Genomic DNA, 26,709 nt, shown 5'->3' with positions numbered 1-26,709 from the left:
GACTGCACGAATGTTTTCAATGTGTTTGTCTTGTTACGCAGCTGCACATGCATACTCATAACAAATTTCCCTTACCCGGACAAATAAAGTATATCTGATCTGAATGTCTGATGATATCTTCACATATGTAAAGTGCTCATACTAATCTCCTATATCTGTATCCAGGGAAATTCCAAAGACATTTGTCTTGGTCTTTAGAATGCACTTAACAAAATCCACCCCACCTTTATATGACCACAATTCTTTTAAAAAAAAGATGATTTAGTTTATTTTTTAGTTTATGTAATATTTACTGCCCACTAAGCATTACTGTACATTAATCATCTAGTTTAACAGATTTTTAGAACTACCTATTTGATAATAGTCATACATTATGTGTACATTGTGTCATACGTTATATTTAGCTTTCAACATTTTTATTATAGAAATGCTATTGCCATGCTTAACTTGTAATAAAATTAAGTTTTATTTTTACCCAATTATAAAGTTAGTACTCGTGCTTTTCAGATTCAACCGGAAAACCGTTGCCCTTTTATTTTGAAAATAAAACAAATTCAAAATAAACCTAAGTTTTTAATTTGCTTTTGGTTTATTTGACTCAGCCATGTTTAGCCATGACTTCGGCAGAGCCAGTAAGAGTCTTTTATTTTGAACAATATAACAGCGCCCTCTGCCGTTCAGACACGCGACAATGCAGGTAAACACCTGGCTGTGCGCTAAACAGGGACAGGGAATTCCGGCTCTTTCAGTGATTCGGATCATTTGGCTCAGCTTGCTGATAAGAGCCGACTCTTTCGGATCCCAAACGTCTCGTTGCCTTAAAAAAAACGGATAAAATTAGATTCACTAAACCCCCAAGACACCTAAAACGTCCACTGACGAATCCTAGTGCATTCATGTTATTGTGTTTGTGCTTTAGTAAGAAAATTCATTTCCTTTTATCCTAATAATTGATCGCCTCCCTTCCTATTCACTCCAGCGAAAGCTCAGTGGTTTCCTCAGAGGAAAATAATCATACATGCGAACGAGTCGGCTCATTGAGCCGGTTCATTTAGGTGTACTTCGAGAGCCGACTAGTTCGCGGACGATAGCGCTCGTGCACGAGCCAAACGGAATGCGCGGTTTTACGTGTGTGCGCTGTTGCGAAGGCTGGCTGTGTCGCGCACGCGCTCACGGGCAGGCTTTACCGGAGGAGGAGGCGCGCACGTCACGAATCCGCAGCGACCGAAAGATGCTGCTGGGAGGCCGCTTAGAAGAAAGGGTCATTTAATCTCATATATACATATAGGGTTATATAAATATATATATATATACACACACACGCACACACCCTCCTTTCTTTACATGCCGAGAAAACAGACGGCGATGCACACGGACGAGGCGCCTGCAGCTGCGCGCGGAGCATCAGCATGATTTTAAGCGTGTTTTAAAGCTTTAAGGACATCCGGCGCTTTCTGGATCACAGGATTGTCGGCAGCGCGAGTCACCGAGGTAACCAACATGGACTCAGATGGCCGGTGACATTACTGCGTTTCTGTGTGACTGACAGCACACTGACAACGTTTACCGTGTGCAGAAATCTTCACGACATTTTGCATGTCCTTATTCTGTGCATGTAGCTGACTGTATAAGCTCGTGTGTGTGTGTGTGTGTGTGTGTGTGTGTGTGTGTGGGTATAGTCAGCACTAAATGTGCTGTGTGTAGCAGTAGCGGATTGCTATGCAACAAGCGGATTGCCTTTGTATTACAGATCACATTTCGACAGTGGGCCAGGGATTAGACAGCCACTTCAACCAAGTACGCTAACTGTACATTGACGACTAGTCAGAAATGTCACACTTTATGTATTTATAATCATTATATAGGCATAAGTCGCTAGTTATATTATTCACAAAATGCAAAATGTCATAGTTAGAAAATGCAACTCCTCTTAAAAACCTAACAATTAGACAACCAAGTATACATGACTGGGATCGGAGCTGTTTCGCTGTTGTGTCTTTAAACCATGACATGTGTGAGACTGTATTGGGGAAAAAAAGCTGATGAGGTAGATATCCTAGCTGGGCAGATACTGGAGTAGACTACTAAGCATCAGTGGCAGGTGTGGTACCTCGAAACCTTTTCCACACAGCACTGAGAGGTAACATTAGTGTTCCTGGGTTTCCTTGAGAACCACAGATTTGTTTCATAGTCTACATTTATGATCCCTACAAGTAGGGTCCAGGGTCCTCCAGGGGTTGGTCCACGATATATACCGAAGGGGTTCTTAATTTTTTTTTAAATGTTGGAGTACACCACGCAAAAGCGCAAAGTTATTATAATTTTTTGTTCTATTTTTCATTGAATGATTTCTTTTTCTTTCAGGTTTTTAATCGCAACTACATAACCTGAATAAAAATAACTACACTCTTAGAAAAAAAAAGGTTCAATCTAGTGTTCGTTCATTCATTCATCTTTATCTTGGTCTGAGTCACAGTGGAACACGGGGCCAAGGCAGAAACATACTCTGGACGGAATGCCAGTCCATTACAGGACCCCATTCACACACACGCACACACACACCCACATACACGCACGGACACACTCATATACAGCTGTGGGTTATTTAGACATAGACAATTGACCTACCTGCATGTTTTTGGGTTATAGGAGGAAACCAGAGAACCTTGAGGATGCCCATGCAGACTTGGGGAGAAAATGCGAAACCCCACACAGACAATAACCTGAGCTCAGTATTAAACCACTAGCCCTGGAGCTGTGTGGAAACAATGCTTTCCACTGCACCATCACACCCAGAAGTGTTCTTCCATTGGTCTTTTTCTGGAGCTCTTTGAAATGGTCCTCATGAAATAGCTTCTTGGGTGTGATTTTATTTACTCCCTTATATATTGATGTACTCCATTTCCTTCTGCAACAGGAACTCAGGTTGAACGATATTACACAACAGCCGCTAGAGTTCAAGATTCACCACACGGCCGAGTCTAAACAAACCTGACTGTAGCTTAGCGAGCTAATTAAATATGAAGTACCGAAATTAATGAGAGCCTTTTCTTACTCATACTGTTGGAGAAGTCCAGACAATGTATAAAGACGGAATTGCATTTCTCGCTCAGTCTGAGGAAGTGACGTATTTCAGCAGTGAACACCTCGAAGTTAGAACAGCTCCAAGTCCATGAACTGCTTGTCACATAACAGTGACCTTGTTCTAATCTCACCATCTTCAAAACGAATAAACTCCATCTTTTTTTCCTCAAGCAACAGATGGTTAGAAAAGTGACTAATGTAGGAAAAGATGCAAGCCAACAAGCTAAGGGGCTAATACTGTAGAGCAAGGCCTGTCTCCATGGTTCTAAACAGCATTTAATTGGATGATCACACAGTTGCGACTAGTTATGAGTCATCATTGCCTTTTTCCAGAAGTTACCAACTATATTTATATATGGTATAATTTTTGTATTTGTATTTTTTTTTTTAAAAAGATATACCATCATATTAGTGTCTAAAACACTAAGGGAGAGGTTAAAAAAAAGCTCTGAAACAGATATTTTGATTTCAGGTGCTCTTTAAAGGGCCTGTGTCCAATTATGTACAAGATTTCTGTTTCAGTAGTAGTACAACTCCTTTACAAAGCTATCCAAAGTAGCCCTGAGGAACCCTTTTTTTCTGAGAGGGTATAAATAAATGTGGAAAAGCATAAATGTTGCAAATCCACATTTTAACATACACTTTTATGACAATAAAGCGGTTTTCAGATTGTCACTATAGGAGAACTCTTTACGATTCTACAATGAGCCTCTAAAGGGGGTGCAAATATTTGTCTAATTAAAGGTGTTTATAAAATTTTGTATTGAATTAAATTGTGCTGCTCATTGTTTTGGGGGTGGGGGGTTACGTTGGAAAGGGCTCTCTTCTTATGTAAATGCTTGCATTCTGTGTTGCATATTTAAGTATTCGCTATCAGTAATGTGATATATTCATTTAAAACCTGGAAGTTTAGATGTACTGTATTTGAACTCATTTCCTTGCCTTTACTACAGAAGTATCAGTGAATTGCACAGCACTGTAGACTGAGGAGCACAGTAGTCCCAGTTGCAGCTTACATGCATAAAATGGATGTTACTGTTCTGTTCCTAATGTTCCTTGGGCTGCACTACTAGTGCTACACTAAGCTTACATTAAGAGTTGGGTAGAAAAAATAGATGGACAGAGCAAGAATGAGAGAAAGCATAGCGAATGTCTTGAAACGATTCAGGGCTTTACAACGTCAAAGAAAGTGCAGCCGCACAGAACAGGCGAGCTCCTCCGTATCTCTCGGACTCTGTCTGTTGGTTTCCAGTGGCGCACTTATGCTAGTGTTCTGTGGACATTTTTTAGCATTAGCTTTTCCTTTACTTATTTGTGTGTGGGAGTGTGTTTGTGGGTCGCAGCCCACAGAACTTTCATCATTTAGCTTTTAGTAATTTGCAGATTCCTTGTTCATTTCATGTTGTGTGATACACAGCACTGAAAACATCATTAACAGTGAGCGAGTGCAAGCATTAAGCATGTGGCAGACTCAAAAGAAAGACGCCACTGTAACTGGCCAGACTGCACTACACTTAGACCTCTTCTGTTCCTGTTTCAGCTATGCTTGCTCTACCGCTGACCGATCAGTGTGTGTGTGTGTGTGTGTGTGTGTGTGTGTGTGTGTTTCTGTTTAAATTCTGCTCAGCTTTGCACAGTCAGTGTTGGAATGAAGCTTGTGTAAGAGGAATTGCTCTGTGTGTGTGTGTGTGTGTGTGTGTGTGTGTGTGTGTGTGTGTGTGTGTGTGTGTTCGCGTGTGCTGATCTTAGCCCCCCCTTGTGTCTGTGGTGTTTGTGAGCAGGCAGCACAGGGCCCTGATGCCAAACGCAGATTCTCGCCACTGGATTTAGAGGAAGAGCTTGGGGCAGGACGGAACCAGGATGAGTGGAGGACAGGAGCAGGCTGACATCCTGTCTGCTTCTGCACTGGTTAGGGAGCGATGGAAAGTGGTGAGTGTCTTTGCCCCATCACAGCTTACTGCCCTTGACGTAGACACTAAAGCTATAATTTTGCAGGATTTACTGAATTTATAACACACAAGCATAAAAATTGAAAAGATATACATAAAAATTTTTTTTAAATTACTTGCACATATTAGTTGGCTTATACACTTGACGAGAGGTCTATACAACTCCATGTATTATAGGCCTGTGTAATGTTCCTGGTAGCTGACTTAAATACTAGACAGAGTTGTGAAGGGAGAATGTATGCATGTTCGTTCTCCCCGTGGCAGGCACTGTCTGTGTGTGTGTGTGTGTGTGTCTGTGTGTGTGTGTGAAAAGTGTACAGTGACTGCAGCCATTGTGTGGTGTAAACTCAGTACTGCTTGTTTTCCTGATGACATAGGTTGTGTTAAAGTACTGCATGCCAATCCCAAGAGCAGAGCTGCCATTAGGCCTGGAGGGAAAGGTTGGCTAGGACATAACACAGAGTCCTGATTGTGTTACTAGAACCCTGGGTCAATGAGAAACAAGCTCTATAACAGTGCTTAAACAAGATAAAAATCAGTTGTTTTTTTTTTGTGATTGTTGTGGCCAAAAACGTTTGATTTTGCTGCCGCTTTTTTCTAAATATGCGAAGCAAATTTTGGAAAAATACCTGAATTGGCGAAATTGCACAAAATTGTTTGCACTGTCTTTTGGAGTGATGTTTTTGGTAAATTAGACCTTTTAGCTGTACTCATGTTTATGAATCAAAGAGGGCTTTGGCTGAATGCGTGTTTTGATGCCGCCACATGACATCAAATCTGCAGAAAATCTGAGGGAATTTTGACAAATGGCAAGCTCCTCTGATACAGTGCTGTAAGAAAGTGTTTGCCTTCTTTGTGTTTGATTTATGCTGTTTTAGTGTATATCTCATACTAAATAATTTTAGATCAAACAAAGGCAACCTGAGTAAACACACAAGACAGTTTTTATTTATTTATTTGTTTTATTGAAGCAAAAAAAGTTATCCAACACCTATCACCAATGTGAAAAATGAATTGCCCTTTTACATTTAAAACTGTTTGTGCCACCTTTAGCAGCAATAACTGCAACGAAACGCTTCCAATAACTGGAGATCAGTCTTTCACTTACTTGTAGGACTAGGACTTACTCCTATGCTTTGGATCATTGTCAAGTTGCATAATCCAGTTGCAGTTGAATTTATTATGGACTGAAGACCGGACATTCTCCTTTAGGATTTTCTGGTAGAGAGCAGAATTCATGTTTCCTTCAATTATTACAAGTTGCCCAGGCCCTGAAGCAGTAAAGCATCCCCACACCATCACACTTCCACCACCATGCTTGACTGTAGTTATGATGTTCTTTTTGTGGAATTCTGTGTTTGGTTTACACCAGATGTAACAGGAACCCTGTCTTCCAAACAGTTCCACTTTCAACTCATCAGTCCACAGAACATTCTAACAAAAGGTTTGAGGATCTTCGAGGTTTTTGGCAAAATTCAGATGAGCCTTAAATGTTCTTCTGGGTTAGCAGTGGTTTTCGCCTCACCACTCTTCCATGGATGCCATTTTTGCCCAGTGTCTTTCTGATAGTGGAGTCATGAACAGTGACCTTTAGTGATGCAAGAGAGGGCTGTAGTTCCTTTGATGTTGTCCTTGGCTCTTTTGTGACTTGCTGGATGAGTAGTTGCTGTGCTCTTGGAGGAATTTTGAAAGGTCGGCCACTTTTGGGAAGGTTCACTACTGTGCCTAGTTTCTCCATTTGGAGATAATGGCTCTCACTGTGGTTCTTTGGAGTCCCAGAGCCTTTGAAATAGCTTTGTAACCCTTACCAGACTGATGTATTTCAATCACATTCTTCCTCATCATTTCTGGAATTGCTTTTTAATTTTGGCATAGTGTGTTACTGGGCAAAACCTTTAACCATCTTCATGCTGTTGAAAAAGTTCTATTTAAGCGTAGATTTGATTGAACAGGGTTTGCAGTAATCAGGCCTGGTTGTGGCTAGTCCAGCTGAACCCCATTATGGATGATGTTTCATAGATTTGGGGAATTAGTAACTATGGGGGCAAATACTTTTTCACACAGGCCCAGTTGGTATTAGATCACTTTTTTGCTTCAATAAATAACATTATAATTTAAAAAGTGCATTTTGTGTTTACTCAGGTTGCCTTTCTTTTATCTTAGATTTTATTTTAATTTCTGAATCAATTTAGTACAAGATATACATAGAAACAAAAGAAATCAGAATACTTTTACACAACACTGTAATTTCTATGATCTCACAATCACGAAATCCTGGAGGGACTGTAAAATATAAAAACAAGATAAAAATCCTAAACGTTTTGGACTAGATTTACATGGGGAGGTAGGGTAATTATTACCAGAGTGTCTCTTTTAGAACTGATGCCAATGACAATCATTTTTGTTAAAGTGAGGTGTATACATACAGTGGCAAGAAAAAGTATGTGAACCTTTTGGTATTTCATGGTTTTCTGCATAAATTTGTCATAAAATGTGATCTGATCTTCATCTAAGTCAAGGGTATTGACAAATATAATGTGTCTAAAATAATAACACAAAATAAATTCTGATCTTTCATGTCTTTATTGAGAACAACCAAAAAAACCTCATAGTGCTTGTGGAAAAAGTATGTGAACCCTTGAGTAAATGACCTCAAAAAAGCTAATTGGAGTCAGGTTTTAGCAAACCTGAAGTCTCATTAAGAAAATGAGTTTGGAGGTGTGGACTACAGCTACAGCTACTTTGACTGATAAAAACCCCTCAAGCTTTTGGAATTTGCTCTGCATAAGAACCACACGCTTATGTGAGCCATGCCTCACCAAAAAGAGCTTTCAGAGGATCTACAATCAAGAATTGTTGATTTACAATCTGGAAGCTTACAAAGCTGGAAAGGGTTACAAAGTGTAACAAAATTCACCGGTCTACAGTTAGGCAAACATTCTACAAATGGAGACAGTTGGGACTGTTCCTACTCTACCAAGAAGTGGGCACCCAGTCAAAATGACACCAAGAGCACAACGAAGACTCATCAGTGAGGTAAAGAAACAACCCCGAATGACAGCCAAAGATTTGAAGGCATCACTGGGACTGGCTAACATCTCTGTTCATGAATCTACAATATGTAAAACATTGAACAAGCAGGGTATCTACAGCAGGACACCATGAAGGAAGCCACTGCTTACTAAAAAGAACATTGCTGCACGCCTGAAGTTTGCAAAAGAGCACACTGGCAAAATCTTTTATGGACTGGTGAAACTAAGATTGAACTATTTGGAAAAACCACACAGCACTACATCTGGCGTAGAAAAGGCACGGCATATCATCATGAAAGCATCATCCCAACCGTAAAGTATGGTGGAGGACACATCATGATTTGGGCCTGCTTTGCTGCATCAGGGCCTGGCCAGCTTGCAATCATTGAGCTGAAGATGAATTCCCAAGTATATCAGACAGTTCTTCAGGATAATGTGAGAATGTCTGTATGTCAGTTGAAACTGTGTAGAAGTTGGGTGATGGAACAGGACAACGACCCAAAACACCGGAGCAAGTCTACAACGGAATGGCTTCAGAGTCAAGTCAGAGCCCAGACCTCAACCCAATAGAGATGCTATGGAATGACTTGAAGAGAGCCATACACATGAGACGTCCAAAGAACATGACGGAGCTAAAGCAGTTCTGCCAGGAAGAATGGGCTAAAATTCCTCCTGAACGATGTGCAGGTCTGATCCACAGCTACAGGAAGCGCCTGGTTGAGGTTATTGCTGCCAAGGGGGGGGTCAACCATTTATTAATTCTGAGGTTTCACTTACTTTTTCCACTCTCATTTTGAATGTTGAATGAGTGTGTTCAATAAAGACATGAGGGATCAGAATTTATTTTGTGTTATTATTTTAGACACATTATATTTGTCAATACCCTTGACTTAGATGAAGATCAGATCACATTTTATGACAAATTAATGCAGAAAACCATGAAATTCCAAAAGGTTCACATACTTTTTCTTGCCACTGTATATAGTTCACATGGATTCTTTAGTGTGACAACCATGTGTACCCCCCATCTCTCTGATTTATATACAGATTGATTATAGTTACTACAGGTGTTCTCTTCAAACATTACTTAACAGACATACAGTACAGTGCAAAAGTCTTAAGCACATGCAAAGAAATGCTGTAGAATGAAGATGCCTTAAAAAATAAATTAAATGTTTCTACATAAAAAAAATACTATAAAGAGCAGTAAACAGTAGTAAATGAAACAAAGTCAATATTTAGTGTAATGGCCCTTTGTTTAAAAAAAAAAAGAAATAGTAGTCTCCGGTACAATTAGTGCAGTTTTATAAGGAAATGAGCTGTAAGGTTTATTGAGCATCTTGCAGAACCAGACACAGTTCTTCTGGAGACTTTGACTGTCGCACTCGCTTCTTACTTTTACAGCAAATCTCTTCATTATGTATTTTAGTCTGAAAAGTGGTGTCTTATGTAATTCACTGCTTTCTTTACTGACATACAAACATTTTTCAGTAGCATTTAATTTTGTGCTGGAACTCTAATGAAATATAAAAAAAAAAATCTATAAATAGGGTGCCTCAGACTTGTACACAGTACTGTATGTCCAGAAATCTTGTCCTGTCTGAATAATGTTATAGTTTAAAATTTAAATAACAGAGAATGAGCCAAAAGTCATGAAGAAACCAATTTCACTTCTCAGCAAAATATTAAAATGAGTTTTCATTTTGCCATCCTTCACTTTAAGTTAAAGAAGATTGGTGGTGGGGGCTTCGGGGAGATCTACGAGGCATTGGACCTGCAAACCAAATACAACGTAGCGCTTAAGGTGGAGTCGGCCCAGCAGCCCAAACAGGTGCTCAAGATGGAGGTGGCTGTGCTGAAGAAACTACAGGGTAATTACAGGAGATCTGTTTGATCCACACTAAGCATGTGCTTGTTGTTCTGGTGTAGGTATGAAGCTGTATTTGGTTGTTACCTTATAAAAGGTAAACATAAAAGCCCACTTTTTACATGTTCTATACTGGTCTGAAAACTCTAAGTATCATCCTATATCGATACTGATATCCTCACAGTAACTACAGTATGTTACTGTATATTATATGTTTTATCTTTCAACCACACACATGGTCATGGCATAACAATGCATCAGTGGATTGATTCGGAAAAATGTCAAAACCTTTTCTTATACCAATCAAGCATTTCAGGCTCTGTACTGGACTGGCACATCTCTAATAAGGGGTTTTCATATCTGTAATATACCGTGAACAACCTCTGATAGTCCAGTTGGATTGGTATTTTCACAGAGAATATGTACGCTCTGCGTGTGTGAGAGTGTGTGTACAGTTTATCTGAGAATGTATGTACATATACATGTGTATTTGGGCTCTTGACAGACTAAAAAGGCCTTAAACCTTTTTCCTCTATCTCCCCTCCTCAGCTTTTAGTGGAAAATTGATGTGGATCATGCTTGTTTTGTAATGGCCTAGTCTTCGGATATTGGTGTTTCTTTTTTTTTTTCTTCTTCCTCTGGGAAAAGGAGTGTAACCAGAGATCTTTCCCCTTCCCAACCCCCATCTGAGTAAAATAGACATTAACAAAGAACAGAGACTTGGAAACATCCCTTGCGTATACTGTATGTAGACATATAGTGATTCATTAATAACTATTTTGTGTATAAAGATGTGTCAAAATAGATATGGAAGGTGAATAAATGAGGAAGTAAGAACTGGTAAATAAGAACTGCGCTAAAGCAGCCTTGAGTATGTCGGTGAAAAGGGTGTGCCAATTCCTGAGGAAAGAGTGTGGTCATTCAGGCTTCTTGCACTGTCCCATGAAAGACAGTTCAGCCACTCTGAATACTCCCTGTAAACCTCTGTGAACCACTTAAAAGGGATGGGAGCATGAGTAGGAAATGTACAGTATACAGCTTGCTATTTCTGTATCCAGAGGTGGGCAGAATAGTGTAAAAAAATGTTTACTCAAGTGCAATAAAACTACTTATAAAAATAATTACTGAAGTAACAGTAATAGTAATAATGTTAATAATTACTTGAGTAAGAGTAATAAAGTATCCAATGAGAAGTCTACTCAAGTAGCAGGTTACTAGTTACTTCAGATCTGATTAAAATGAAGGGAAAATCCTGACTCTCGAACTACATGGAGAACTGTAACTTACACCTCTCCTTGAAAGTCTGTATTCTGATTTTATGATATAAAGCCTGGGTTCAAGATGAAGCAGCATATCCCAGTCCTGTGATGGGTACAGTAACACACATTTCACACACAATGATACCTGTCATTTTCAACACAAAATCTCACACACACCCCAAAAACAAACATTTTCCCAACAGCTGACTGTCTTTATTTTCACAACATGTAAACAACACAAACCTGTCAACATCTACATTTAAACAAGACCACGAGAACAAAAGAACAGAAGAGAATGTGTGCGTAGAAAGAGATAGTGTTTGTGTGTGTGTTAGTATGTTTGTGTTAGAGTGTGTGTGTGTGTGTATGTGTGTGTGTGTGTGTGTGTGTGTGTGTGTGTGTGTGTGTGTGTGTATGTCCTGCATCTGTCGACTAATGCTCACTTCTTCCCCCTCTTCAGCCATTATCTTCCAGGACTGAGCCGCTAAAAAAGTGAGCGGTTGTTGCATCCGCATTCAGACCACTGCAGCGTATTAACATTTAACAGTAACGGGGGAACTCCACAGAATGTAGTGAAGTACATTTCTGTGATTAAAAATCAATTTGCCAGTTAAACCTACATTTATTTCCAAAAAGTTACTCAAGTAAATGTAACGAAGTAAATATAGCGCGTTACTACTCACCTCTGTCTGTATCAGTGTGGTACTACTGTGCAGAGAAATTAAAATTTTGCCATTTTCTGTGTCTGACATCACAGGCATGTGTTTGAACCGTGATGTGTTAATAAACCCCTTTTCCTTTTTTCAGGTAAGGATCATGTATGCCGCTTTGTGGGATGTGGACGCAATGACCGCTTCAACTATGTTGTCATGGAGTTACAGGTGAGGTTTTGCACATTTATGTATGTATATACAGCACATTGGAAAGCTTTATTGTTGTGGTAGTAAACAATATTTAATGCAATAATTCATCCAACAAATATACATTACATACTTCAAAAACATTAATCTCCAATTTCATGAAGCCATGATCCTAGCTCGAGTTCCTGTGTCACTTCAGGGTTGTAATTTGGCGGATTTGAGGAGAAGTACAAATCGTGGGACGTTCACTGTCAGCACCACGCTCAGACTTGGCCGGCAGATACTGAAGGCTATTGAGAGCATCCACTCGGTTGGCTTCCTACACCGTGACATCAAACCGGTATGTAGGCACAGCTCCCCACAGCCTGTTGTCAGTATAAGAGAAGGAAAACTTAGCAGTATTTTCTTTTCACATCTTCTTGTTTCTTGAGATCATTTTTAGAAACATTTATAATTGCACGCACGTTTAGGAAATTTTATGTTTGATTAAACATTCTAAAAAAACATGAAGCAAGGTTACAGCACATGTTTTTTGCTATGCTGTGTTTTAAGAGTTTTGCTCTACGTGTTTCAGTCCAATTTTGCCATGGGACGCTTCCCCTGCACTCGTCGGATCTGCTACATGCTGGACTTTGGTTTGGCACGCCAGTTCACAAATTCATCCCAGGAAGTCAGACCAGTCAGTCTTTCTACTATCTTTATATATATATATATGTTTATATGCAAGTGTTTTTTGTGTCAGCTATTCTGTGCTATTTATATGCTGCACAATTCATTTGGTGTAATCCTCTATGTACATAGCTTATACTGGACTGTTCTTGTATATTCTGTTAGCCTCGTCGTGTGGCAGGGTTCAGAGGTACAGTACGATATGCTTCAGTCAACGCTCACAAGAACAAGGTGCATACCCATCATTTGCTCTGTTACTTCTCCGTTCATCCTGTTTTTAACACACTGTCCTTAAGGGTCGATTTCATTTCAGTTCACCTATACTACAAATGAACACACCTCTCCATCACTGTTTGTTCCCTGATTGTCATCCAGCATCTGATAATTGATTCTTTTAAGCTTTTTATTCTCTGCGTCCACTTTCATTGCTGAGTGAATATTTGTTTTTTTACTGTTATGATGAATTGGGTTGTTAATATTACAGGAAATGGGAAGGCATGATGACTTGTGGTCTCTGTTCTACATGGTGGTGGAGTTTTTGGTTGGTCAGCTGCCTTGGAGGAAGATCAAGGACAAGGTCGGTGCTACACAGAGATGAGAGAGCAAATTATTTTGATTGAAGGGAGTTGATTGTAATGCATGTGTTTGCGCTTTAGGAGCAAGTAGGGAAGCTGAAGGAGGCGTATGACCATCGCCTCATGCTGAAGCATTTGCCCTCAGAGTTCAGCATCTTCCTGGACCACATTAGCAGCTTGGAGTACTATACCAAACCTGACTATCAGGTGATGAATAATTATGAAGCATGTGTATGTTCTAACATACAACATTTGCTCATATGAATGTATGCACATTTTTTTGTTGATGAAATACCTATTTAATTATTTTGGAATTTGTGATAAGTGCCTCTTTTAAGGCAATAGAAACATCCCTGGCAACAGAAACATTTGGCCTCATTTATGAATCTTTTAGTAAAGTTGTGTGTAATTGTTTGCGTTTACTAAACCAAGCTAAAATTTTCTGCAGGATTTACAAACATTTTGCTGATTTTCTTCATACTGGTGATGTTGATCACCCAGAATGTGCAAAGCGCATTCCAGACACAGCTCATGTGCATGTAGAGATGCCCACAAAACTCCATAATAGTTGCATGGACAGCAGGGAGCATGAAATGAATGATCCTGTAAAAGAAATGAGGAAGTTGTTTTGACTCGAATTGAATGATCGGAGTAAAGTCTGAAAGGCAGAAGTGGAAGCTATTTTGACTGACTTCTAAGGCAATAAAAATATCTGATAACATATAATGTTAATAATAATAAACACGTGCTAAATCTTCCCTCAAGTGATACATTTGTTTATGACAATTTAAAAGGTTTTTCCAAATTTACAGGGTTTTCATGAATACCAAAATTTCTTACCAAACAATCGTACGAATGATTTATGCAGAAATTCATCCATTCCCAGCTTGGAAAATTCCCATTGCTAGTATTCAAATATCTGTATATCAAAGTAAATCTGTTGACAGTTCTGATGTCTGGTATGTATATTGAAAGTCCCTGTCAAATTAAAATAAATAGAATTGTTTTTGGGGTTTTTTCAGTATTATTTTCTATATATATATATATATATATATATATATATATATATATATATATATATATATATATATATATTTGTTTGTTTGTTTGTTTGTTTGCCATGTTTTGATAGTTTATGATTAGCTATGTTCTCATGTGTGTATTTCCTGTAGCTTTTGATGACAGTTTTTGAGAACAGTATGAAAACCTATAACGTGGTGGAAAACGACCCATACGATTGGGAAAGGACGAGCACAGATGGTGCTATTAATACTCCTACAGCTGCCAACGTGCCTCAGCATCACACACGACTCACGCCAGCCTACATGGGGTAAGCAATGTTATTGTGGCTAGTGCAATCAGTGGAGCTAGAAATAAATGATAGTTGGGATTGACAGTTTATTTTGGAAGTACCTCTTAGTAGTAGTAGTAGTAGTAATAATAATAATAATAATAATAATAATAAATTGTATTTATATAGCACCTTTCATACATAAAATTCAAAGTGCTTCACATGTCAAAACATAAACCATCAAAAGAAGAAAAAACATGAAAAACAATTTAACAAATGAAGAACAATCAAAATCAACAAAGAAAATAATCGTGTAAAATTAGGATACAATAATAATAATAAGGATAATATTAATATAAATAATAAAATACAAAATTGGAAATAAGTAAAAGACAAAACATATTAATCAAAAGCTAACTTAAAAAGATATGTCTTCAAATGCTTTTTAAAAATGTGAATATTTGGCAATTATTATTAAAAGTCTAATTTCATTAGGTTAAAGATTCCAGATTTATTTGGGTTATAATGGCTAAAAGCAGCTTCACCTGATCTCTTAAAGTTTACATTACAGTATGTCAGAAACTCAGCATTGGAAGACTTGGAACATATTTTGATAAACAATCAGAAAGATATGAAGGTGCTAAATCATTCAGTACTTAAAAAAATACCAGTAAAATAGCCTTAAAATCAGTCAAATTAGCTAAAACAGATCTGATGTGATTGCTTCTCCTGGATCTTGTAAGCACTCTGAGCTGCTGCATTTTGCACCTGTTGTATTTTTTTCCAAACAATTCTTAGGCAAGCCAGTATAAAGTGCATTACAATAATCAAGGTGAGAGAAAAATAAAAGCATGAATCAGTTTCTTAGCATCATTCAGTGAAACAACAGGTCAAATTTGTGCTAGATTTCTGAGATGATTAAAAACAGGTCTTAGTAACATAATTTATGTGTGACTTAAAACTCAGAATCTAAAATTACACCAAGGTTCTTAAATTCTGTCTTTGACTGTAGAGCCAGAGCACCTAGGCCACTTATAATTCTTTCCCTTGCATAATTTGGACCAACTAATAAGAATCTCAGTTTTATCCTCATTAAGTATCAAAAAGTTTGTGTTCATCCATAGTAGGATACTGGACAGACATTCAGACAGCTTCTTTAATGCCTCTGTGTCATTAGGCTCCACCGAGATATATAATTAAGTGTCATCAGCATAGAAATGTAGTTAATGTTGTTGAAACTAGTGGTGTGTTGTGCCAAGTGATTTCATGATTTGCTCGGCTCTAGGATGGCCAATGCCTCTGTGGTGATTGGAGACCTTCTGAAGGAGAACACTGATGAAGTCCTTCAGGACGAGCAGCTCAGTGATGGAGACAACAACGCTGGGCCAGAGCGCCAGCCGGACACTCCTGCCCTCCCCCTGAGAAACCCGGAAGCTGACGGTTGGGAGGATCTGGACCGCAACAGCAACCTCATCCGCTTCCCTGGCTGGAAGGTATATTATCTGAAGCGTATTTGATTCTTCATCTTCTATTATTATTCTTCTCTCTGTGAAAGAATTTGGATTAATGCATAAATGGTGTGCACCTGCAGGGCCGCACAGAGGAGGAGCATAGTAACAAGGGCAACCCGAGCCCTCATGCTGGCCCCAGCCTTGGTTCTCCTGTGTGTTTACGCTCTGAGGTGGTGTCCTCAGACAGAGATCCTCCTCTCCTGAGGAAACTGCGCAACATCCACAGCTTCGAGCTGGACAAGCGACTCACCTTGGAGCCCAAACCCAACACGGAGCGCTTCGTGGAAGCATGGTTAGTTCTCTGTGATCACAATTTTTCACTCATTGTACTTCAAAAAGGGTTAAGCTAATATTTTCTTAATGTGTGTGGTAGCAGCGTGGTGAAGCAGACGCCCGATTCAGCACAGGACCAGGAAGGTAATGTTGGTGCAGTGCCAGCTGCTGCCGCTGTTCGAGTGTGGCACTATGATGAAGAGTTCCTCTTAGGAGATGCGTCACCTAAATTGGCCTCCCCAGGCTCTCTGGAGCTCGTTGATGGAGCAGCCAGTAGTGGCTTTGTAGCACTAAATCTGAGCACGGACCATCAGGACGTGGACATGCATGACTGGGTGATGGTGGAACGTGTCTCTGACCAGCAAGACATTCAAGAGGCAGCCAGTAGCAGCCCAGGACCTGAGGCAAAGCTGACTAGCAGCCCTTCAGAGGAGCCAGAGGTGGTGCAACCAATGGATGAGTCTCCTGATAAGGAAAGGGCCACCTCAAGCCCCTCCCATGGGCACGAGCTGGCCACAGTCAGAGTGGAGCGGCTCGAACTGAGTATGGTGCCAACAACAGGTCTGCTCCCAATTACACCCACCAGTCCTGCTGAAGCGCTGGCGGAGGGAGCTCTCACACAGGTAACGGCTTAAACTGATTAAACTGACTGCACACTACAATATTTTAGCCATATTTTTTTTTTTCATCTGTTACAAAATCCACAGATATTGCATTGATTTGTTTGGGTAGTGGGTGCACATACATGATAGCAACTGAAAAGTTGTCATAGTATATGACACCAGATATTTTGGTATTTTGAAAGTTGTGTAGTGTGCACTTTACCTTAGTTATATAGCGTGCACATAAACTATCAGAGAACCTGTGATAGTCCAGTTGGGTTGAGACCATGAGTAATATTATGCTAAAACATTTTCTTTGTTTTAAAAGAGACAAACCAACCAGATTTGATGATTTTAATGACTAATCTTGATGACTATAGTAAAAATACTATACTACAATCTAGTTTCACAACACAGACCTTGTCTTGTTTTATGTGGCCAAGAGCTGGCTACTTTCACAAGAAGAGGCAATTTGATTATCACTGAGGCTAGCCAGCCACAGAGCTTTCACACATTTGCATTTGCTCATTTGACTGATGCTTTTATTCAAAGCTACTTACAGTCGAGACAGGATACAACTGAGCTGTTCCGGGTAAGAGGCCTTGGTCAAGGACCCAGTGGTGCTAGACGCTGGGATTGAACTCATGACCTTACAGTCTGTAGCCCAAAGCCTTAACCACTGAGACACCACTTTTACTTTCCCAGAACGTGTTGGAAAAATTGTGAGAATATCACAAATACTTACCACTACCTTTAAACAAAACTGTTTCACTAATTATATCTTGCTCCAAAAAGCTCACTGAGTCACAGTGACTGAAAGTTTGTTTACCTGTCGGAAGCTGGCATATGTCTTTGCATATGCATGGAAATCTTGATAGTCAATTAGCTGGCAAGAAGCTTGTAGCCAGGCAAGTATACAGTAAATATCAGAGTCTCTGTGGGGTGTTGGGTGGAGTGTCTGAGCCTGAGGTTTATTTTTAATCTATTGAGTTTACTGCTAATGGTTTTGCACCAAATGACTTTCTATAAGATGTATAGAATATAATATTAGTATGTGTAGAATATAAATGTTCTACACAGGGAGCAAAATAATGGAGTTCTCTCACCAACTTAGCACACTACATGTACAATTTGAGACTTCACATAGACAGCACAATTGAAGCAATGAGTGATAGATGTAGATTAGGCATAGAAAAATAGACAGTGGCTTCCAAACAGCAAAAATAACAAGCTCTGTAAATTTGCCCTTTATGAAAATGACTGTACCACAAAATATTGTTAACAAAAAAGGTTTTAAAAACTCTTGCAAACTCACATTCACTATATTGCAAACTCCCAAAATATTACAATGTCACTTTTTCTCAGCCCTACCATTTGCTAGTTCATATCCTTTAAACCTCTGGCACGTGGAAGTAGTTCTTGTTTTATCAATAGTTTCTGACTGGCAGTGGTCCAGATTAAGGGTCAACTTTCTTTCTGAGTTCTAATCTGAATTCAGTGCTTAAATTTCAACTTGAAATGCTTCTGGTTTCTTTATGTGCCTGGTGGTGAAGTTTGGAGGAAATGTGTGTGGTTGATTATTAGCAGATAACCATCTTTCAGCCGTGTGCACTTTTTCCTACACAGTCAAACTCTATTTATTGATTAACTCAGAGAAAAGGGGGTGTTAATCTAGCAGAACGCTGAGTTACCCACCAAAGCAGCAACAATATCCGTCACTTTTCCAAGTAGGGGTGTCACCAGGTCAGATAAAACGACCCAAATCCCTACTTCCAACAAAGGAAGTCTGTGTGATGAAGGAAGTAATAAATAATTGAATAAAGCAATCCACAATCCCTATGACTATACTACAAAACATGATGTTTTTTCTTTCTGAACATTTGTTTAGAAGACTGCATAGTTGATCACAAGACTATTTGTCTTTGTGAATATTCCACTTTACTCAGATCTTTTGACTTACTTGTGAAACATTTTACTCCTCACTTTGTTTCAGACGTGTTTGCCATCCAGTAATTATTAACAGCTTCTTCACTTCTGCTTTCTAAATTGCTAAACTGTGCTAAAAGGCTGACATCTTGCTTCACACACATTAGCGCCTTAGGCTTTCTAAGGATTGCTTATTTGTCATCTGTGTTAATGATAACCACCGAGTTTGTCCTGAACCTGTGTTAAGTAATGGCCAGTGCTATTGAGCTCACTTGCCACAGGGTTCAGCATACTACTGTACCAGAACCACTGTTCTCATGGACCAGGTCAAGGCACTGAAGAACTATTTTAGCTGTGCACATACCTATTTGCATGCTAGGGTTATTTTTAGTAGATCTGTGGGCAGAGAAAATGTGTGTGTGTGTGTGTGTTTGTCTGTGTGTGTGTGTGTGTGTGTGTGTTTGTGTGTGTTTGTGTGCATGCATGCGTGTGTGTTTTATATAAGCGGCTTTCTCCCGTGCACTATTCCTTATATCTATAATTTTGCCACCCATCCATTCTTGTCTTATCACGTCCTCATCTCTGTCCCCCTCCTCATGCTCCCCTGCCTCATGTCTTTCCTCATCCTCCTCCTATTTCCACTTCTCCTCTTTCAGCTCCCAACCTCTCCTGCGTCTCTGCCAGAGGAGGTGGTGGCCCGGAAGCTCCTGCGTTCCCCCAGCCCTCATACCTTCCTGAGCACATTGTCAGATCCCCTGCACCGACGCTCACCACCCACTCTCCGCCGTAGCCAATCCGCAGAACACCATAACCAGCACCGCTCTCCCTGCTCCTCTACCTCCCAGCCCCGCATCACTCACAGGAAACTGCCAGCCATTCCACCAGGCGCCTCCAACACCAAGATCCCTTCAGTCATACGCATCACACGGGCTCAGTTGCAGCAGGTGAATACCCTGTTTCCTGTCCGCCTCTGCCCCTAGCACAGTCTAGTCTGCTGGATTGTTCGCTTGCTCCGAACTGAGTCTTTATCATGGTTTGGTTCTCTGATCAGTGCGCATGTGGGTTTCGTTTCGTGAATGGGGTTTTATAAATAAGATCCATATGCGGCTAATTATTGAACTTGTTCTTTTATTATTCCAAGCGGTCTGATTAATATTCTGTTACAGTTTTAATTTAAAGTTTAACCGTCTGGCTGGCTGGTTTGGACATCTTGCAGACATATCGATTGCTTATTCTGTGTGTAATTTCATCAGATTGTTTTTCTGTGCAGAAGTTTTATATGCAGACTGAGTGAAATGTCTAGTGCTGTTCTGTGGGTCAGAAGTTTGGAAATAATAGTAATAACAATTTCTAAAATGTAAAACATTTGCACAGTAATATGTATTGCTATGATGAAACGGTTTGAAAGAGTGCACATTTAACTGATTATGTGGGGTTTTCTAAAGGCTTTATTACCTGAATCAGGTGTGTTAATTGTTAATACTTAAAAATGTAAGAGACTCATGTCAACAATGATAAAGATGTCCTTATATTAGACATGTACATTAGAGTTAAGGTACCTAACTGCAAACCAGATCTGTGACAGAACTATAACTATGTCTACAATCTAGACAGCAGTAAACATCTAGTGATGGTTGTTGGCAAATTGATGTAAATGGATTTTTTATATATATATATATATATATATATATATATATATATATATATATATATATATATATTAGTGGCCTTTCATATATGTGGTTCATATACATTTCTAGCTAATGGCTCTCTTTGTGGCTCTCTCTGTCTCAGTTGACAGCTCAGCGTCCCTCTGCGCTCTTCTCCCAGTCAGCCTCTGACAGCATGCCACAGTGCCCCCTGCTGGAGAATCATATCACTGGTGAGAAAGAGGCGCTACCACAGGATCTCACTGTGGATGACATCCATTCACCTCAGGAGCAGCCTCATTCCCTGCGCTCCAGTCCCTCCAGTGCTGATGCGGAAATTCCGATAAATAGGAATGGAAATCCACAAACGCCGAGCCCAGTGCCAAGCCCGGAAAACTTACCCCGTAATGCCTGCAATCCACTGCTGATAAACAGCCATGCTGACTCTGCAGCAGATGCTCAGAAGGCGCTACTGTCTGAGCTGAAGGACACCAAGAGAGACTCTGATGCCTCCACTGTGCCTGATCAGCCTCCTCCATTGAAGAACAATGTAACATCCTCTGTTGAAAGTAATAATCACACCCAGTACTCTGTGCCGTCTCGGGATCCCAGTCGCCGGCTGAGCCGCATCCCTGTCCTCGAGCCCTCCAGTTTGCCGCAGGATGTTCCTTCAGGCTCAGCAAAAGAGAAACTGCTGCAGAAACGAAGCCAGCGCCTCCCCACCTCTCCCTGCGCCTCACCATGTGCCTCACCCTCACTTTCCTCAGTCCAGCGCGACCGCCTGTCCTCCACTTCAGCCTCGGAGCGCTCACAGGATGAGGAGTCCATACATGGACTGAGACAGGGTGATGATGCCCCTTCACTATCCTCCTCGTCTAGCCCACACTCGCATAAGAGCAAAATCCCAAGACCTGTAAGCCGCTCTTCTGTACAGGGGGATCTCGCAGCCCAGTTTGTGCCTCGTCCACCTCCCGGCAAACCGCCCAGCCGTACGTCTGCAGATGGCAGGTAAGACTCAACCAAACAGTACAACTGGTAAAACATTCCTAAATTCCTTCATTGTATATACAGTTCACTTTGTATTTACTGTCTTTAATACTTACAAACAATACCAGACTTCCTTCACATCACTTACTAAAAGCCACACTAAAACTGCTTACTTTTCAAATGATTTAAGAAAACACAATTTTTACCTTTTTAATCATAAAAATGAATCTAGTTAAGATCCAAATTAAAGATTTTGCGATACAGGCATTGTGCATTTCTTTCAATAAATGAATGCATGCTGTTTTTTAGAGGGTGAGCTGTTTTGACATTGTGCCAAACATATTTTCTGCAATTAAGGTCACAATGTTTGTATTTGGTCTTCTCAGACTGAACATTTTCCCCCACGTGGTTTTGGGACATCTTTTTTTGGCACTAATCACAATCATCAACATCAAAAACTGATGTCAGATGAGGGCAAGTTCCGTTTGTAAGTGCTTTAAATGATGATTTAAACCAGTTTACATCATCTCCCCATTCAGGCTGCGGCGTTATCGGATACGAGCGGGCAGCGCGGGTGACACGGAACTGATGACGTGCCTGGCTCAGCTGATGCGAGGTGGAACCAGCCGCTCCTCATCACTGCATTCCCGCAGTTCACCGCAGCATGTGGGCACCAGGCTTGTGTGTTTCAACCAGTCGGGTATCTCGCATCACTACCACCATCACCAGCGCAGCTCCAGTGCTTCCCCCCGCAGCTGCTCCTCACTGCAGCGCTCCATCAGCTCCTCACCCTCCCGTCATGAGCATCGTGTTGGATGCCTGCGCAGCCACTCACCCCCCAGCTTCTCGGGGTCTCCGCCTTTCCGCCGCGCTCCTCATACACAGGAGGGCAGTTGTGGCCACAAGGTCCGCACCAAAGCTTGTAGTCGGGAGCCCAAGTGGTCTAACAAGCTGAGCAGATAGTTATCCCACTAAACGCATGTACATCACACGCAGACCAGCAGGGGAGGAAAAGACTTGCAAGATTCTTGTTTTTATGCTTGACTTGTACCAATATAGTATCCAGTCTTACAACTGCAGCTACACAGTATTCTGCTTCTTAATTTTGCACCCACTTCCTGCTACACATTTGAGTTGGACAATAAGAGACTATCACGTCAATCAGCTCTCTGACCTGCATTCTCTCTTTATTCTCAAGTTGTTGTTTTTTTTTTTTTTTTTTTAAAGAATGGTGAGTGTAATGCCTTTAGGATTTTTTAAAAAAATGCAACATAAATATTTCCAGGTGAGTTGTAGGATTAGTATTTTGGTTAGTTTTAACGCCAAGAAAAATCATGCAGCTAGAGCACTGATATAGTTCGTCTAACACTAGATGCATGGGTTTGTGTATTTGCATCAAGCTCTGTAAACCTGTAATATAGTATTTATTGAAATATGTACTTGGGCTCGAATGCATATTGCACCCTTCTAATCCGTGCAGTGGCAGGTACACTGACAGATCGCTGACGTATCTTTTCTGTCTGTGCTGTTTTTAGCCCTCATTCAAGCTAAGGCAGGTTGTATTTTTTGAGGCTGCAGAAACATTTGAGTGTTAATGTGAGGACTAGTGTTTCCTTTTCCCAAGAAATGCTAAAGCAATCACTGAGATTCTTACAAGCACTTTGCTGTGTGCCTAAGGAAATGGTACTTCAAATTACAGAAGAGCAAGGTACAAGCTTTCATAACGAGCTGGGTATTTATTTTTTTTGAGCTATGGAGCTCATGCTGCTCTTTTAAAGGTGCAGGCTTGCACACATATACAGCAGATACACACAGACTTGCGCATGGGGCACTCGTATTGGTTTTAAAACTCTTTGGTTGATCATCTGATCTTTGCTGATTGATTACTGTGTCCAAAGGGTTATCTGCTCCACAGACTGAATAAGCTTCAAAGAACGTTGAAGGGGAATGTTTTATATCTCGTATTGTACAGAACTAAAAACAACATCATTTATTCATGTTGAGGGCAGTGTGGAAAAGAAGAGGTATACACATAGTTCTGTGGTGTGATGAACTAATTCTAGTCAGATTGTTAGAATGATCCCAGTTGAAAACCAAAACAATTACTGTCAACTAGAGTTTTTGTTTTTTGAAGTAGGCAATAATAAATTCTGAAGGATATCAGATTTCTGTAAGTGTGGCAGTCTGGGTTAACCTGTTGTCTGTCACATTGGCTGAATTCTGAAAAAAAAAAAAAAAAAAGTTGATGAATCCCACAGGGTTGGGGGTTTGAGTCCTGCCTCCGCCCTCTGCATGCAGAGTTTTAACGTTCTCCCTGTGCTTCGGGGGTGTCCTCCCTAGTCCAAAGACATGCGGTGTAAGCTGATTGGCTTTTCCAAATTGTGTGTAGTGTGTGAATTTGTGCGAGATTGTGCCCTGCAGTGGGTTGGCACCCAGTCCAGGGTGTCCCCTGCCTTGTGCCCCGAGTTCCCTGGGATAGGCTCTAGGCCCCCCTGTGACCATGTGTAGGATAAACAATATGGAAAATGGAATAGATAAATATCACACCTCAATTTTAAGAAACCATAAATACATTTCACCAAAAAAATATTACTTTATAATCTTACCTAGAATAGTCTTCCTGCAGTGTTGGCTAAGGAGTCAGTCTACCTAAAAACATGTAAAACCTTGCTACTTAAGTGTGATTTACTCACACATTGAATTTCACAATTTGATCAAATTCTTTGATTGCTACGTGCTTTGCCAAACTCACAAATAAATCCTAGACATATGACATACTGTTCATGCAAAAGGGAAACAGTTCAGGAAAACGGTGCAATAGAAAATGCTTAAATTTCACCATGTGAAGGGTTTTCCAAGGCCACCATGCATATCCAGTCCCCATCGAAAGTATTGGAACAGCAAAGTCAGTTCTGTTATTTTCGCTAGACATTGAAGATATTTTTGTTTGAGACCAAAAGATGAATATAAAATGATGGATCAGAAGTCAGCTGTCATTTCTGCATATTTACATCTAGATGTGCTATACAACTTAGAACATGGCACCTTTTGTTTGAAACCCCCCATCAAATTTATTGGAACATGGAATGGTGGACTGTATGCATTGAATATGTTCAGATTTTTTTGCTGTGGTCTTGTGCCATTGGAGTCATTAAGAACAACACATTTCTTTAGAATGTAGAAACTGGCCTCCTTGGGCTTCCTCCACGTTGTCCTTCTTTGCTGTACTGTAACTTTACAAACACTATAAACAGCATTCATATCAATGTAGTTCATATATTCCCGCATATGACTGAAACATACAGTCATGTTCTGAGTAGGGTTGTTAATATATATTTTTTATTAATATACATGTTCATGTTCTTTTATTGTAAGTTTCAGCCTCAGCCTCTCTCCTTCACAGCACTTCAACCAAGCTTATTTTGACTTTGCAGTTTTGAGGAAGTGTCTAGTATGCATATTTGTACAAATGTTGGTTGGTCACATAGATATCTGACATTACCATTTAGGATTGTGTATACGAGAACATCGTTTTCTGCTTTGAATCAAGAGGTTTTTGTGTTCAGTATATTAGAGGCAGTTTTATTTTCCAGAGCTTCTGCATGTATTGCATTTTATTACTATTGTTAAACATTTGACTTACTGTTTTGTTTTTTTGTTTTTTCATCAAGCCATGGGATAGCCGAGATGTTCATTACACAACTGTTAGATCACAGTTTCTAGCTGCAGAGAGTTCCTTGGTAATACAGTTCTGATTAAGGGTATGGTCATGTGTAGATATATTAGGTGATTTAATGCTAGATTAAGATTCAAAATACATGAAGGAAAACTGTAAGCCAAACATGATCATTTTAAAAGGTACTTTAAATGGAAGGAATCATGTGTTGCCCCACATAATGAAGTAGTACACATTATTATAAAACCCCTACATACATATTTGCTGTAATAGAAAATGCTGTATCCCTTTACATTTCTTTGTGTGAAACGGCTCTTTGTTCTTTTCCTGCTATCAATATCAATGTCTTAATCTATATGAAATTTTAGTCCTGTAAATAAGAAGCCAGGTTACACATGGTAGCGTCTGCTCCCACTCTATGTTTAATCTGAATTTCTGATGTCCCCCATGTCTTCTTCCCCCTGCTGGACATGGACAGAACTGAAGGTTCCAGGGTGCCACATGCTTCATTACTGACAATTAAATACCATTTTCAGTAGTTGTATTATCTGCTGATTATAGTTTAGCATATCTGAATACATCTTTTCCTATTATGTTACAGATTTCCTGTTTGTGTTATAATCTGCATAGTCACAATGTTTGTACAGCCTAAAAAAAAAAAGGAATGTCAAAGGGAGAGACCACATTGTACATTATTGCAATATTTGTGTTATTTTTATTTTATTTGTATCATATCAATGCCTTGTACAGTGTTGTTTTTTCATTTAAAATTGTTTTGTATTTTATTTTTATAAACTGGTTATGAATAAAATATTTATTCAGCATGCCGGCAGAACCTCTACACCTCGTGTCATGTGCAGTTTCTCAGCTCTTGGTAGCTTGTGTGTGTGATGTGCTGGTGAACCAAAAGGAAGCCACAAAAAAAACATGGTAGATAAAATAAAATTTCCCAGAATATTAATGGGATATTTGCACAATGTTTTTAATCTTGAACCTTCTGACTTATCCTCGTGCTGTTCATACACTACAGTATAATAAATATATATTGTATATATATACACACACAAACACAATGAGAAAACACAGTGGACCAACACCAGCAGATGACATGACACCCCAAATCATCACTGACTGTGGAAACTTCATACTGGACTTCAAGCTACTGGGATTCTGTGCCTCTCCACTCTTCCTCCAGACTCTTGGACCTTGATTTCCAAATGAAATGCAAAATTTACTTTCATCTTCCCCATGATTGTGGTTGTGTACTAAACCAGAATGAGAGATTAAAGGCTCAGGATTTAATTATCTGATTAGAGCTCTTCTCAGGTCAACATTTCTGTATTTTAAATTCTTTATTCTAATATTTTGAGATACTAGATTTGTGATTTGAGCTGAAAGCCGTAATCATCAAAATTAAAACAAAAAAGGCTTGAAATATTTCACTTTGTTTAATGAATCTGGAATATATGAAAGTTCCAGTTTTTGAATTAAATTATGGG

At 39.8% G+C, this 26,709-nt stretch overlaps 1 protein-coding gene across 1 annotated transcript; it reads left to right on the top strand.

Moving 5' to 3' along the window:
* Positions 1–1,268: 1,268 nt before the first annotated feature.
* Positions 1,269–26,174, top strand: ttbk2a (tau tubulin kinase 2a). The gene is made up of 16 exons (XM_053633288.1): positions 1,269–1,491; positions 4,866–5,013; positions 9,789–9,936; positions 11,999–12,072; positions 12,251–12,391; positions 12,626–12,730; positions 12,886–12,951; positions 13,205–13,297; positions 13,377–13,502; positions 14,468–14,625; positions 15,872–16,079; positions 16,178–16,389; positions 16,474–16,993; positions 19,555–19,842; positions 20,693–21,555; positions 22,074–26,174. The coding sequence occupies exons 2-16, from the start codon at positions 4,945–4,947 to the stop codon at positions 22,495–22,497; spliced, it is 3,495 nt and encodes a 1,164-aa protein (XP_053489263.1). The 5' UTR covers positions 1,269–1,491; positions 4,866–4,944; the 3' UTR covers positions 22,498–26,174.
* Positions 26,175–26,709: the final 535 nt, after the last annotated feature.

Source organism: Ictalurus furcatus, chromosome 9 (assembly GCF_023375685.1).
Source record: "Ictalurus furcatus strain D&B chromosome 9, Billie_1.0, whole genome shotgun sequence".
In the NCBI taxonomy this organism is placed as follows: domain Eukaryota; kingdom Metazoa; phylum Chordata; class Actinopteri; order Siluriformes; family Ictaluridae; genus Ictalurus; species Ictalurus furcatus.
Note: the sequence above shows the minus strand (reverse complement) of the source record. Positions and strands in the feature narration are given on the sequence as shown.